Source organism: Oncorhynchus mykiss, chromosome 27, assembly GCF_013265735.2.
Source record: "Oncorhynchus mykiss isolate Arlee chromosome 27, USDA_OmykA_1.1, whole genome shotgun sequence".
Lineage (NCBI taxonomy): Eukaryota > Metazoa > Chordata > Actinopteri > Salmoniformes > Salmonidae > Oncorhynchus > Oncorhynchus mykiss.
Genome location: NC_048591.1, coordinates 30,750,238 through 30,763,480, shown reverse-complemented (window position 1 = coordinate 30,763,480; position 13,243 = coordinate 30,750,238). Strand labels below are relative to the sequence as shown.

Below are 13,243 nucleotides of genomic sequence, written 5' to 3'. Positions count from 1 at the left end.
TCTCCTCTCCACTGTATCTCCACTCCTTTCTAAACATTCTCTCCTCTCCACTGTATCTCCACTCCTTTCTAAACATTCTCTCCTCTCCACTGTATCTCCACTCCTTTCTAAACATTCTCTTCTTTCCACTGTATCTCCACTCCATTCTAAACATTCTCTCCTCTCCACTGTATCTCCACTCCTTTCTAAACATTCTCTCCTCTCCACTCCTTTCTAAACATTCCTTCCTCTCCACTGTATCTCCACTCCATTCTAAACATTCCCTCCTCTCCACTGAATTCTAAACATTCCCTCCTCTCCACTGTATCGCCATTCCATTCTAAACATTCTCTCCTCTCCACTGTATCTCCACTCCATTCTAAACATTCCCTGCTCTCCACTGTATCTCCACTCCATTCTAAACATTCCCTTCTCTCCACTCCGTTCTAAACATTCCCACCTCTCCACTGTATCTCCACTCCATTCTAAACATTATCTCCTCTCCACTGTATCTCCACATTCTAAACATTCACTCCTCTCCACTCCATTCTAAACATTCCCTCCTCTCCATTGTATCGCCACTCCATTCTAAACATTCTCTCCTCTCCACTGTATCTCCACTCCTTTCTAAACATTCTCTCCTCTCCACTCCTTTCTAAACATTCCCTCCTATCCACTGTATCTCCACTCCATTCTAAACATTCTCTCCTCTCCACTGTATCTCCACTCCATTCTAAACATTATCTCCTCTCCACTGTATCTCCACATTCTAAACATTCACTCCTCTCCACTCCATTCTAAACATTCCCTCCTCTCCATTGTATCGCCACTCCATTCTAAACATTCTCTCCTCTCCACTGTATCTCCACTCCTTTCTAAACATTCTCTCCTCTCCACTCCTTTCTAAACATTCCCTCCTATCCACTGTATCTCCACTCCATTCTAAACATTCTCTCCTCTCCACTGTATCTCCACTCCTTTCTAAACATTCCCTCCTCTCCACTGTATCTCCACTCCATTCTAAACATTCCCTGCTCTCCACTGTATCTCCACTCCATTCTAAACATTCCCTCCTCTCCACTCCATTCTAAACATTCCCTACTCTCCACTGTATCTCCACTCCATTCTAAACATTCCCTCCTCTCCACTCCATTCTAAACATTCCCTCCTCTCCACTGTATCTCCACTCCATTCTAAACATTCTCTCCTCTCCACTGTATCTCCACTCCATTCTAAACATTCCCTGCTCTCCACTCCATTCTAAACATTCCCTCCTCTCCACTCCATTTTAAACATTCCCACCTCCACTGTATCTCCACACCATTCTAAACATTCTCTCCTCTCCACTGTATCTCCACTCCATTCTAAACATTCCCTGCTCTCCACTGTATCTCCACTCCATTCTAAACATTCCCTCCTCTCCACTCCATTCTAAACATTCCCTGCTCTCCACTGTATCTCCACTCCATTCTAAACATTCCCTCCTCTCCACTCCATTCTAAACATTCCCTTCTCTCCACTCCATTCTAAACATTCTCTCCTCTCCACTGTATCTCCACTCCTTTCTAAACATTCTCTCCTCTCCACTGTATCTCCACTCCATTCTAAACATTCCCTCCTCACCACTGTATCTCCACTCCTTTGTAAACATTCTCTCCTCTCCATGGTGCAGTATTCCATCTCTCTCTTAGTCTGCATGTCTCAGGGGGTCTCCTCAGCTCCAGATGTTTCCCCTCCTTCCCTCAGTTAGCGCAGCTCTGAGATCAGTCAAGCCTCAGCCAGGGATAGAGGAGAACCAGGGTCTCCCCGGACCCCTGCTCTTCCAAGGACAGCCCCTGCTTTGAGGAGTGCCTCTCCGTAGGGAGGCTGTTGAGTGGGCATGCCAGGTGTTACCCCTCCCCAGGAGAGAACACAGCAGGCCGGGGGGCCAGGGAGTGCTAGAGAACTGTGGCTAACCTAACTGTACAGCAGACTCTGTGACTCCCAGGCTCCCAGGCTGGCTGAGTGTGTAGCAACAGAGGTCGTTAAAAATGCAGCTGAAGAGTGTTTGAACAGTTTTTTTGAACAGCGTTTAGGGGAAAATAGCTTGTTAATTTAAGTTGGTTAGTGTGGAATAGTGTTTTAAAAAATGCTCTTGGATAATATTGTTGTGTACAGATGCACAATCTTAATTTGACCCTGCTTCTCACAGCAGGAAAATAATCCTGCAGCAACAGGAAATGTAAATGATTGTGTGGATTGTAATTAATGGGCATTTTTGTAGGTGGTGAATCATTTATTGTTATGATAAATCTCATTTAGTTTATTTGCACAAATAGAAAGGTAGTTTGTAACATTAAATAACATCAACAGTATGTGCAGGAGTGGAAAAAAGACCAAAAACAGCTTGTCTAGTAACCCTCCATAATGGTCAGAAATCCTACAGATTCAGCAGTGTGGACATTTTAAAGTGAAACTACAACCTTTAGAAGCCTTGTTAAAACCTCCGATACACTACCAGTTGTATTTCCTGCTGTGCAACAGACGGATCAAATTAACATAGCAGGTCTGTATGTGTGAGCGCATGCATTCAACTCTGTGTGTGTGTGTGTGTGTGTGTGTGTGTGTGTGTGTGTGTGTGTGTGTGTGTGTGTGTGTGTGTGTGTGTGTGTGTGTGTGTTTTAGCGGGCAGGCTGGGGGTCCAGGAGGAGATCATCCATAACCTGGACTACTGTGACATCCTGGTGCTGGGGGAGGAGCTGAGGCCAGAGCAGGAGAGTCTCCAGCTGCAGCGTAGCACCCTGCTGGGGAAACACCTGGACACCACCAACTCCACCTCCGGCATGTCTATATACGGTAAGTTACCATGGCAATATCTAACCTCCAGACCTCTAACCCATATATAACCTCTGACCCTTACCCCAACTCCACCTCTGGCATGTCTCCATCTATGTTACCATGCAAACACCTAACCATAACCCCCATCTTCCTCCATACCCATAACCCACATCTTCCTCTATAACCATAACCCCCATCTTCCTCTATAACCATAACCCCCATCTTCCTCCATAACCCCCATCTTCCTCCATAACCATAACCCACATCTTCCTCCATAACCATAACCCCCATCTTCCTCCATAACCATAACCCCCATCTTCCTCCATAACCATAACCCCCATCTTCCTCCATAACCATAACCCCCATCTTCCTCCATAACCATAACCCCCATCTTCCTCCATAACCATAACCCCCATCTTCCTCCATAACCATAACCCCCATCTTCCTCCATAACCATAACCGCCATCTTCCTCCATAACCATAACCCCCATCTTCCTCTATAACCCCCATCTTCCTCTATAACCATAACCCCATCTTCCTCCATAACCCCCATCTTCCTCCATAACCCCCATCTTCCTCCATAACCATAACCCCCATCTTCCTCCATAACCATAACCGCCATCTTCCTCCATAACCATAACCGCCATCTTCCTCCATAACCATAACCCCCATCTTCCTCTATAACCATAACCCCCATCTTCCTCCATAACCATAACCCCCATCTTCCTCCATAACCCCCATCTTCCTCCATAACCCCCATCTTCCTCCATAACCATAACCCCCCATCTTCCTCCATAACCATAACCCCCATCTTCCTCCATAACCATAACCCCCATCTTCCTCCATAACCATAACCGCCATCTTCCTCCATAACCATAACCCCCATCTTCCTCCATAACCATAACCCCCCATCTTCCTCCATAACCATAACCCCCCATCTTCCTCCATAACCATAACCCCCATCTTCCTCCATAACCATAACCCCCATATTCCTCCATAACCATAACCCCCATCTTCCTCCATAACCATAACCCCCATCTTCCTCCATAACCATAACCCCCATCTTCCTCCATAACCATAACCCCCATCTTCCTCTATAACCCCCATCTTCCTCCATAACCATAACCCCCATCTTCCTCTATAACCCCCATCTTCCTCCATAACCATATCTTCCTCCATAACCCCCATCTTCCTCCATAACCCCCATCTTCCTCCATAACCATAACCCCCATCTTCCTCCATAACCATAACCCCCATCTTCCTCCATAACCATAACCGCCATCTTCCTCCATAACCATAACCCCCATCTTCCTCCATAACCATAACCCCCATCTCCCTCTATAACCCCCATCTTCCTCCATAACCCCATCTTCCTCCATAACCATAACCGCCATCTTCCTCCATAACCCCCATCTTCCTCCATAACCATAACCCCCATCTTCCTCTATAACCCCCATCTTCCTCCATAACCCCATCTTCCTCCATAACCCCCATCTTCCTCCATAACCCCCATCTTCCTCCATAACCCCCATCTTCCTCCATAACCATAACCGCCATCTTCCTCCATAACCATAACCCCCATCTTCCTCCATAACCATAACCCCCATCTTCCTCTATAACCCCCCATCTTCCTCCATAACCATAACCCCCATCTTCCTCCATAACCATAACCCCATCTTCCTCCATAACCCCCATCTTCCTCCATAACCATAACCCCCATCTTCCTCCATAACCATAACCGCCATCTTCCTCCATAACCATAACCGCCATCTTCCTCCATAACCATAACCCCCATCTTCCTCTATAACCCCCATCTTCCTCCATAACCATATCTTCCTCCATAACCCCCATCTTCCTCCATAACCCCCATCTTCCTCCATAACCATAACCCCCATCTTCCTCCATAACCATAACCGCCATCTTCCTCTATAACCATAACCGCCATCTTCCTCCATAACCATAACCCCCATCTTCCTCTATAACCATAACCCCCATCTTCCTCTATAACCATAACCCCCATCTTCCTCCATAACCCCCATCTTCCTCCATAACCATAACCGCCATCTTCCTCCATAACCATAACCCCCATCTTCCTCCATAACCATAACCCCCATCTTCCTCTATAACCCCCATCTTCCTCCATAACCATAACCCCATCTTCCTCCATAACCCCCATCTTCCTCCATAACCATAACCGCCATCTTCCTCCATAACCATAACCCCCATCTTCCTTCATAACCATAACCCCCATCTTCCTCTATAACCCCCATCTTCCTCCATAACCATAACCCCCATCTTCCTCCATAACCATAACCCCATCTTCCTCCATAACCCCCATCTTCCTCCATAACCATAACCCCCATCTTCCTCCATAACCATAACCGCCATCTTCCTCCATAACCATAACCCCCCCCATCTTCCTCCATAACCCCCATCTCCCTCCATAACCATAACCCCCATCTTCCTCTATAACCCACATCTTCCTCCATAACCATAACCCCATCTTCCTCCATAACCCCCATCTTCCTCCATAACCCCCATATTCCTCCATAACCATAACCGCCATCTTCCTCCATAACCATAACCCCCATCTTCCTCCATAACCATTCCTCCATAACCATTACCCCCATCTTCCTCCATAACCATAACCCCCATTTTCCTCCATAACCATAACCCCCCATCTTCCTCCATAACCATAACCCCCCATCTTCCTCCATAACCATAACCCCCATCTTCCTCCATAACCATAACCCCAATCTTCCTCTATAACCCCCATCTTCCTCTATAACCATAACACCCATCTTCCTCTATAACCCCCATCTTCCTCCATAACCATAACCCCTATCTTCCTCCATAACCATAACCCCTATCTTCCTCCATAACCATAACCCCTATCTTCCTCCATAACCATAACCCCTATCTTCCTCCATAACCATAACCCCCATCTTCCTCTATAACCATAACCCCCATCTTCCTCTATAACCATAACCCCCATCTTCCTCTATAACCCCCATCTTCCTCTATAACCATAACCCCCCCATCTTCCTCCATAACCATAACCCCCCATCTTCCTCCATAACCATAACCCCCCATCTTCCTCCATAACCATAACCCCCCATCTTCCTCCATAACCATAACCCCCATCTTCCTCTATAACCCCCATCTTCCTCTATAACCATAACACCCATCTTCCTCTATAACCCCCATCTTCCTCCATAACCATAACCCCTATCTTCCTCCATAACCATAACCCCCATCTTCCTCCATAACCATAACCCCCATCTTCCTCTATAACCATAACACCCATCTTCCTCTAAAACCCCCATCTTCCTCCATAACCATAACCCCTATCTTCCTCCATAACCATAACCCCTATCTTCCTCCATAACCATAACCCCTATCTTCCTCCATAACCATAACCCCCATCTTCCTCCATAACCATAACCCCCATCTTCCTCCATAACCATAACCCCCATCTTTCTCCATAACCATAACCCCCATCTTTCTCCATAACCATAACCCCCATCTTTCTCCATAACCATAACCCCCATCTTTCTCCATAACCATAACCCCCATCTTTCTCCATAACCATAACCCCCATCTTTCTCCATAACCATAACCCCCATCTTTCTCCATAACCATAACCCCCATCTTTCTCCATAACCATAACCCCCATCTTCCTCTATAACCATAACCCCCATCTTCCTCTATAACCCCCATCTTCCTCTATAACCCCCATCTTCCTCTATAACCCCCATCTTCCTCTATAACCCCCATCTTCCTCTATAACCCCCATCTTCCTCTATAACCCCCATCTTCCTCCATAACCATAACCCCCATCTTCCTCCATAACCATAACCCCCATCTTCCTCTATAACCATAACCCCCATCTTCCTCTATAACCATAACCCCCATCTTCCTCTATAACCCCCATCTTCCTCCATAACCATAACCCCCATCTTCCTCTATAACCATAACCCCCATCTTCCTCTATAACCATAACCCCCATCTTCCTCTATAACCCCCATCTTCCTCCATAACCCCCATCTTCCTCCATAACCATAACCCCCATCTTCCTCCATAACCATAACCCCCATCTTCCTCCATAACCATAACCCCCATCTTCCTCCATAACCATAACCCCCATCTTCCTCCATAACCATAACCCCCATCTTCCTCCATAACCATAACCCCCATCTTCCTCCATAACCATAACCCCCATCTTCCTCTATAACCATAACCCCCATCTTCCTCTATAACCATAACCCCCATCTTCCTCTATAACCATAACCCCCATCTTCCTCTATAACCATAACCCCTGTATCTATGAAACTGGTAGTGACCTTAGAAACATGTCCACCTTCTCTCTTAGGCGTGGACTCCATGTCCAACTATGAGCAGGTGATCAGACAGGTGCATTACCACAACTGGCACCCCACCCAGACCCCAGACAGGAAGTTCCGTCTCACCTGCTCCGAGCTCAACGGACGCTACACCAGCAATGAGTTCACCCTGGAGGTCAGTGGACTAGAGAATGGAATGATAAAGATATAGGGATTCCAATGTTCCTGTGCTTTTAGAGATTATATTTGTTTAGACAATTCCTGACTTGAGACCCCTTTCCTTCTATATTCTTGCTCTAGCCAGAAAACCTCTGACAGTTGTGTCTAATAGTCCTTATTTGTAGTTTACTCATATTTTCTGAGACATTTATCTTATTATACCTATAACCTTGCTCTCTATTCTTGCCCCGCCCAGATCAGTGTACTCCACAAATCAGAGGCTGGGGAGCATGTCAATCAAATGGTAGCCCCGCCCCAGTACATGCAAGTGGTTCATCATCCGGCCATGGTCCACAGTCTATACCCCACACACGGTTCAGGTAAGACTGTAGAATCATCAGTCTATACCCCACACACAGCTCACTATAGAATCATCAGTCTATACCCCACACACAGCTCACTACAGAATCATCAGTCTATACCCCACACACAGCTCACTACAGAATCATCAGTCTATACCCCACACACAGCTCACTACAGAATCATCAGTCTATACCCCACACACAGCTCACTACAGAATCATCAGTCTATACCCCACACACAGCTCACTACAGAATCATCAGTCTATACCACACACACAGCTCACTACAGAATCAGTCTATACCCCACACACAGCTCACTACAGAATCAGTCTATACCCCACACACAGCTCACTACAGAATCATCAGTCTATACCCCACACACAGCTCACTATAGAATCATCAGTCTATATCCCACACACAGCTCACTACAGAATCAGCAGTCTATACCCCACACACAGCTCACTACAGAATCAGCAGTCTATACCCCACACACAGCTCAGGTAGGACTTAACCATCAAGCCTGATAATTCTGTTCCAGACCAACATTAGCACACCTAATTCAATGAATCAGAGCAGTTGATGAGTTGAAGTGGGTGTGTTCATAGATCTTCAGGACTAGGATCTTCAGAACCCAGTGAGTCCACTCTATAGCTAGCACAGAGACAGTGACACATCTTAGTTAAAAAACAGAGAGAGAGGCTGGTGAAAAAGACCCTACAGATCTCAATCTTGAACATCGCCTACCAATTTCTGCTTTCTGTTAATTATTCATTCAACCCTAATGGATGGCTTAGTGTCCTGGGGAGTTCTGTGCCCTACCACTGCTTTTAAGAGGTTGGGAAAGAGCAGGTGTGTGTGTGTTTGTTAAGAAACTGGACTACAGTATAAGTGGAGAAGGGGGAAAACTGTGTGTGCATGTGTAAATAGCTACTATTGTTGAAGAGAGAGAGATGCAGAATTCTGCAAAAATATCCTCCGTGTACAACGTGGAACACCAAATAATGCATGCAGAGCACAATTAGGCCAATACCCACTAATTATCAAAATCCAGAAAAGAGCAGTTAAATTCTACAACCACCTAAAAGGAAGCGATTCCCAAACCTTCCATAACAAAACCATCACCTACAGAGAGATGAACCTGGAGAAGAGTCCCCTAAGCAAGCTGGTTCTGGGCCTCTGTTCACAAACACAAACAGACCCCCAGGACAGCAAAATCAAATCAAAATCAAATGTATTTATATAGCCCTTCGTACATCAGCTGATATCTCAAAGTGCTGTACAGAAACCCAGCCTAAAACCCCAAACAGCAAGCAATGCAGGTGTAGAAGCACGGTGGCTAGGAAAAACTCCCTTGAAAGGCCAAAACCTAGGAAGAAACCTAGAGAGGAACCAGGCTATGTGGGGTGGCCAGTCCTCTTCTGGCTGTGCCGGGTGGAGATTATAACAGAACATGGCCAAGATGTTCAAATGTTCATAAATGACCAGCATGGTCAAAAAATAATAAGGCAGAACAGTTGAAACTGGAGCAGCAGCACAGCCAGGTGGACTGGAGACAGCAAGGAGTCATCATGTCAGGTAGTCCTGAGGCATGGTCCTAGGGCTCAGGTCCTCCGAGAAAGAGAAAGAAAGAGAGAAAGAGCGAATTAGATAGAGCACACTTAAATTCACACAGGACACCGAATAGGACAGGAGAAGTACTCCAGATATAACAAACTGACCCTAGCCCCCCAACATATAAACTACTGCAGCATAAATACTGGAGGCTGAGACAGGAGGGGTCAGGAGAACAACACAATTAGACCCAACCAAATCATGAGAAAACAAAAAGATAATTACTTGACACATTGGAAAGAATTAACATAAAAACAGAGCAAACTAGAAAGCTATTTGGCCTTAAACAGAGAGTACACAGTGGCAGAATACCTGACCACTGTGACTGACTGTGTACAGACTCAGTGAGCATAGCCTTGCTATTGAGAAAGGCCGCCGTAGGGTGACCTGGCTCTCAAGAGAAGACATGCTATGTGCACACAGCCCACAAAATGAGGTGGAAACTGAGCTGCACTTCCTAACCTCCTGCCCAATGTATGACCATATTAGAGAGACATATTTCCCTCAGATTACACAGATCCACAAAGAATTTGAAAATAAATCAAATTTTGATAAACTCCCATATCTACTGGGTGAAATACCACAGTGTGCCATCACAGCAGCAAGATTTGTGACCTGTTGCCACAAGAAAAGGGCAACCAGTGAAGAACAAACACCATTGTAAATACAACCCATATTTATTTTTCCTTAACCATTTGTACATTGTTACAACACTGTGTGTATATATATATATATATGACATTTATAATGTCTTTATTGTTTTGAAACTTCTGTATGTGTAATGTTTACTGTTAATTTTTATTGTTTATTTCACTTTTGTATATTATCTAACTCACTTGCTTTGGCAATGTTAACACGTTTCCCATGCCAATAAAGCCCCTTGAATTGAATTGAGAGAGAGAAAGAAAGAAAGAAAGAGAGAAAGAGAGAGAGAGAGAAAGAGAGAGAGAACAGGGAGGAGGGAAGAGAAAGATTTTCCAGATAGTGTCTTTAATGAGGTGAATAATGTACATTGTTCTGTTAGGAGACCATACACACCCTCTAGCAACATTCTGTGTGCATTCATGTATATATACTGAGGGGGCTTTTACATGAGAGAGATCAATGGCTATGGATTGGTCTTTAAAAAATCTCTCTCTGTCTGTGTGTGTAATAAGGAGGCAGACTGAATCAATTTACCAATTAAAAGAGTCCTTGGTAGCTGGATGAACACACACATTTCTAATATCTTCTCTGAATGATAGAGAGAGAAGGTAGGGTGGGGATCTTATTTTGAAAGTACAGATCAGGTCAGCATTCAACAGATAAACATTACAGATCAAGGACCTTGTGTGTGTGTGTGTGTGTGTGTGTGTGTGTGTGTGTGTGTGTGTGTGTATACAACTAAGATATTTTGGTTGTGTGCATAACCAAATATTTGTAATGCGTGTGGGTGCACCATGTTACTTAACATACATTAACATTACCTTTCCCCAAGGAGTCCCCAGTGCTGCCACAGTGGTGATAGTGATCTGTATCGCCGCCCTGGTGGTGGTGGTTGTGCTAGGCATCTACCGTATTCACCTGACACACCAACAGGAGTGCAGGAGCTCAGACACAACCAAGGAGGGAGAGCTGGACTGGAACGACTCAGCGCTCAATATCACAGTCAATCCTATGGAGGTAAGGGGAAGAGGGGGACTGAAAACAAAACCGTGGAGGAGGAATAAAGGAAGGAAGGAAGGTGAGTGTTGTAGGAACCAGATTTTGGAACAGCCTTAAGGGCAGTAAGTAGGAGGAGGCAGCAGGATCAGGGGCAAGATACTGTCCAGTATATTAACAGTGAAAGGTGGTTCCAGGTGAATGACAAGAACCTATGAATAGTTACAGAATATTTACATAATACAGGTTTGAATAGAAATCAAAACCCTAAGCCTCAATCAGGCCTACCCTGCCAAACCAATAGTAGCAGGTTGGGGCATACCAGGTTATGGACAGCCTCCAAAACAGCTCACATAACAGAGCTAGAACATCCCTCCAGCTCACAGCTCATAGGTGAAACAGCTACCTTTATACCTATGGCCCCTACTTATGGAACATACCATTAAACATGGTGCTCTTTACCCATTAAATCATGTTAACAGGCATCTTCATTATATTACGTATTACATCTAAATAAACATCTTAAACATTCCTGGCTTATCCTCAACGCGTGAAATCTTTAAATGAATGAATACACATTTCATAACAATAGTTCTGCAACCTGCGTATGGTCCCATTGATAGACAAGACATGGAGCTCCGAGATGAGCCAACTTCAAACACAGGACACATTACAATATGGAAATAAACAAACTTCTTTCTCGTCAGTGTAGCAGGTGTCCATGTGCACCTGAACATGGCATCCACTTGGAGGATTGCAAAAGGGACAATTAATGCATTTAAATATGAAACTGAAATTCGTCACAATGCAACTTGACCAAACATTTGCTCGACACACAATTAGCCTTACGCACAATAAATAGCCATGATACTGGCAAAAGAGGGAAATAACAAGAGTACACTTTTATAATAAATTAATTACTAGATATATAGGGACACATGAATGCGCTAAACAAGGGGAATTCAATAATTAGTGACGAGAGGTACTGAGTCAGCTTCGTCACAGTGAGAAAAGAGAGAATGGACTGAAATAGAGTGAGTACCTGAAGATAGAGGGCAGAGGGAGGAATGGGACATAATGAACCAGAGTAGGATACACAAGGGCCACAGTAATCGGCTCCAGAGCCTGTCACACACCTGTTGCCTCTGTGCCCCATGCAGAGCTTCCAGGAGCCCCAGGGAGCTGAGGAAGAGGCCAGTGAGGAGGAGGAGGAAGATGAAGAGGATGACATCACCAGCACAGAGTCAGACGACAGCGAGGAGGAGGAGGTTCAAGGAGCTCCCAGGGTACAACAGAGCAGCAAGAGGGGCCAGCTGGACTGGGACAACTCTACAATAACCTACTGAATACAATTATACATACACACTGATGCACACACATACACACTGATGTACATACACACACGCTGAGGCATCAACATACTCACTACTATAAAATAAATTGTTCAAGTCATGAGACTACCTGAGATTTCTCTGAGTTGAGGTAACATCTTCCCCTACTGGTGAAAAAAGGAAATGGTATTAGGAATAGAATGAGCACTAAAGTGAAAACACACATACACGTCACACACACAACACCAGTCTGAATTTAAAAAGACTCCTTTCCTTTATGTCAAACTATGTGGTGTTAACTAAAGGCTACCCTGTGGTACTCCAATGCTGTAATACTATCCTGTGGTCTTGAGTACCTCAGACCTCAAGCCCTCATCCACAAGCTGAAACCTTACCTACTGTTTTTTACTGAGACTGTGAAAAAAAAGACAACAAAATGTGAAAATACTGTATACAACTGAAATTGCTTGTCAAACATCTGTTTTCCACCTATTTTTTCAGGGTCTAAAATCTTGTCTGAGAAACTGTGGTCCTATAGGTCGCTGTGATCTTTTGTAATGGTAACAACCAACTAATGAAACAAATACCAAATGATAGTCTTTGGGTGGAGTTTTCCTTTAAGATGGTACAGTCCAGTATAGGGGAACACCTTCGATCCTTACCTTGATACACTATATTGCAAAAGTATGTGGACACCCCATCAAATTAGTGGATTTGGCTATTTCAGTCACATCCGTTGCTGACGGGTGTATAAAATCAAGCTCATCGCCATGCAATCTCCAAAGACAAACATTGTCAGTAGAATGGTCCTACTTAAGAGCTCAGTGACTTTCAACATGGCACCGTCATAGGATGTCACCTTTCCAACAAGTTAGTTCATCAAATTTCTGCCCTGCTAGAGCTTCCCGGTCAACTGTAAGTGCTGTTATTGTGAAGTGGAAACATCTAGGAGCAACAACGGCTCAGCCACAAGGGGAAGGCCACAGAAAGGGACCGCCGA

General features: G+C 44.8%; 1 protein-coding gene across 2 annotated transcripts in view; it reads left to right on the top strand.

The window, feature by feature from the left end:
• Positions 1-12,406, top strand: part of LOC110507154 (calsyntenin-2) — a 449,723-nt gene extending 437,317 nt beyond the window's left edge. Inside the window, exons 13-17 of one of the 2 annotated variants that reach the window (XM_036965819.1) lie at positions 2,644-2,814; positions 7,169-7,314; positions 7,555-7,678; positions 10,749-10,933; positions 12,073-12,406. In XM_036965819.1, coding sequence (XP_036821714.1) covers positions 2,644-2,814; positions 7,169-7,314; positions 7,555-7,678; positions 10,749-10,933; positions 12,073-12,258 — 812 coding nt within the window. In that variant the 3' untranslated portion in view covers positions 12,259-12,406. Of the gene's footprint in view, positions 1-2,643; positions 2,815-7,168; positions 7,315-7,554; positions 8,664-10,748; positions 10,934-12,072 lie in introns of those variants that run through there. The other variant, XM_036965818.1, reaches the window with a different exon arrangement.
• The last annotated feature ends 837 nt before the right edge of the window (positions 12,407-13,243 follow it).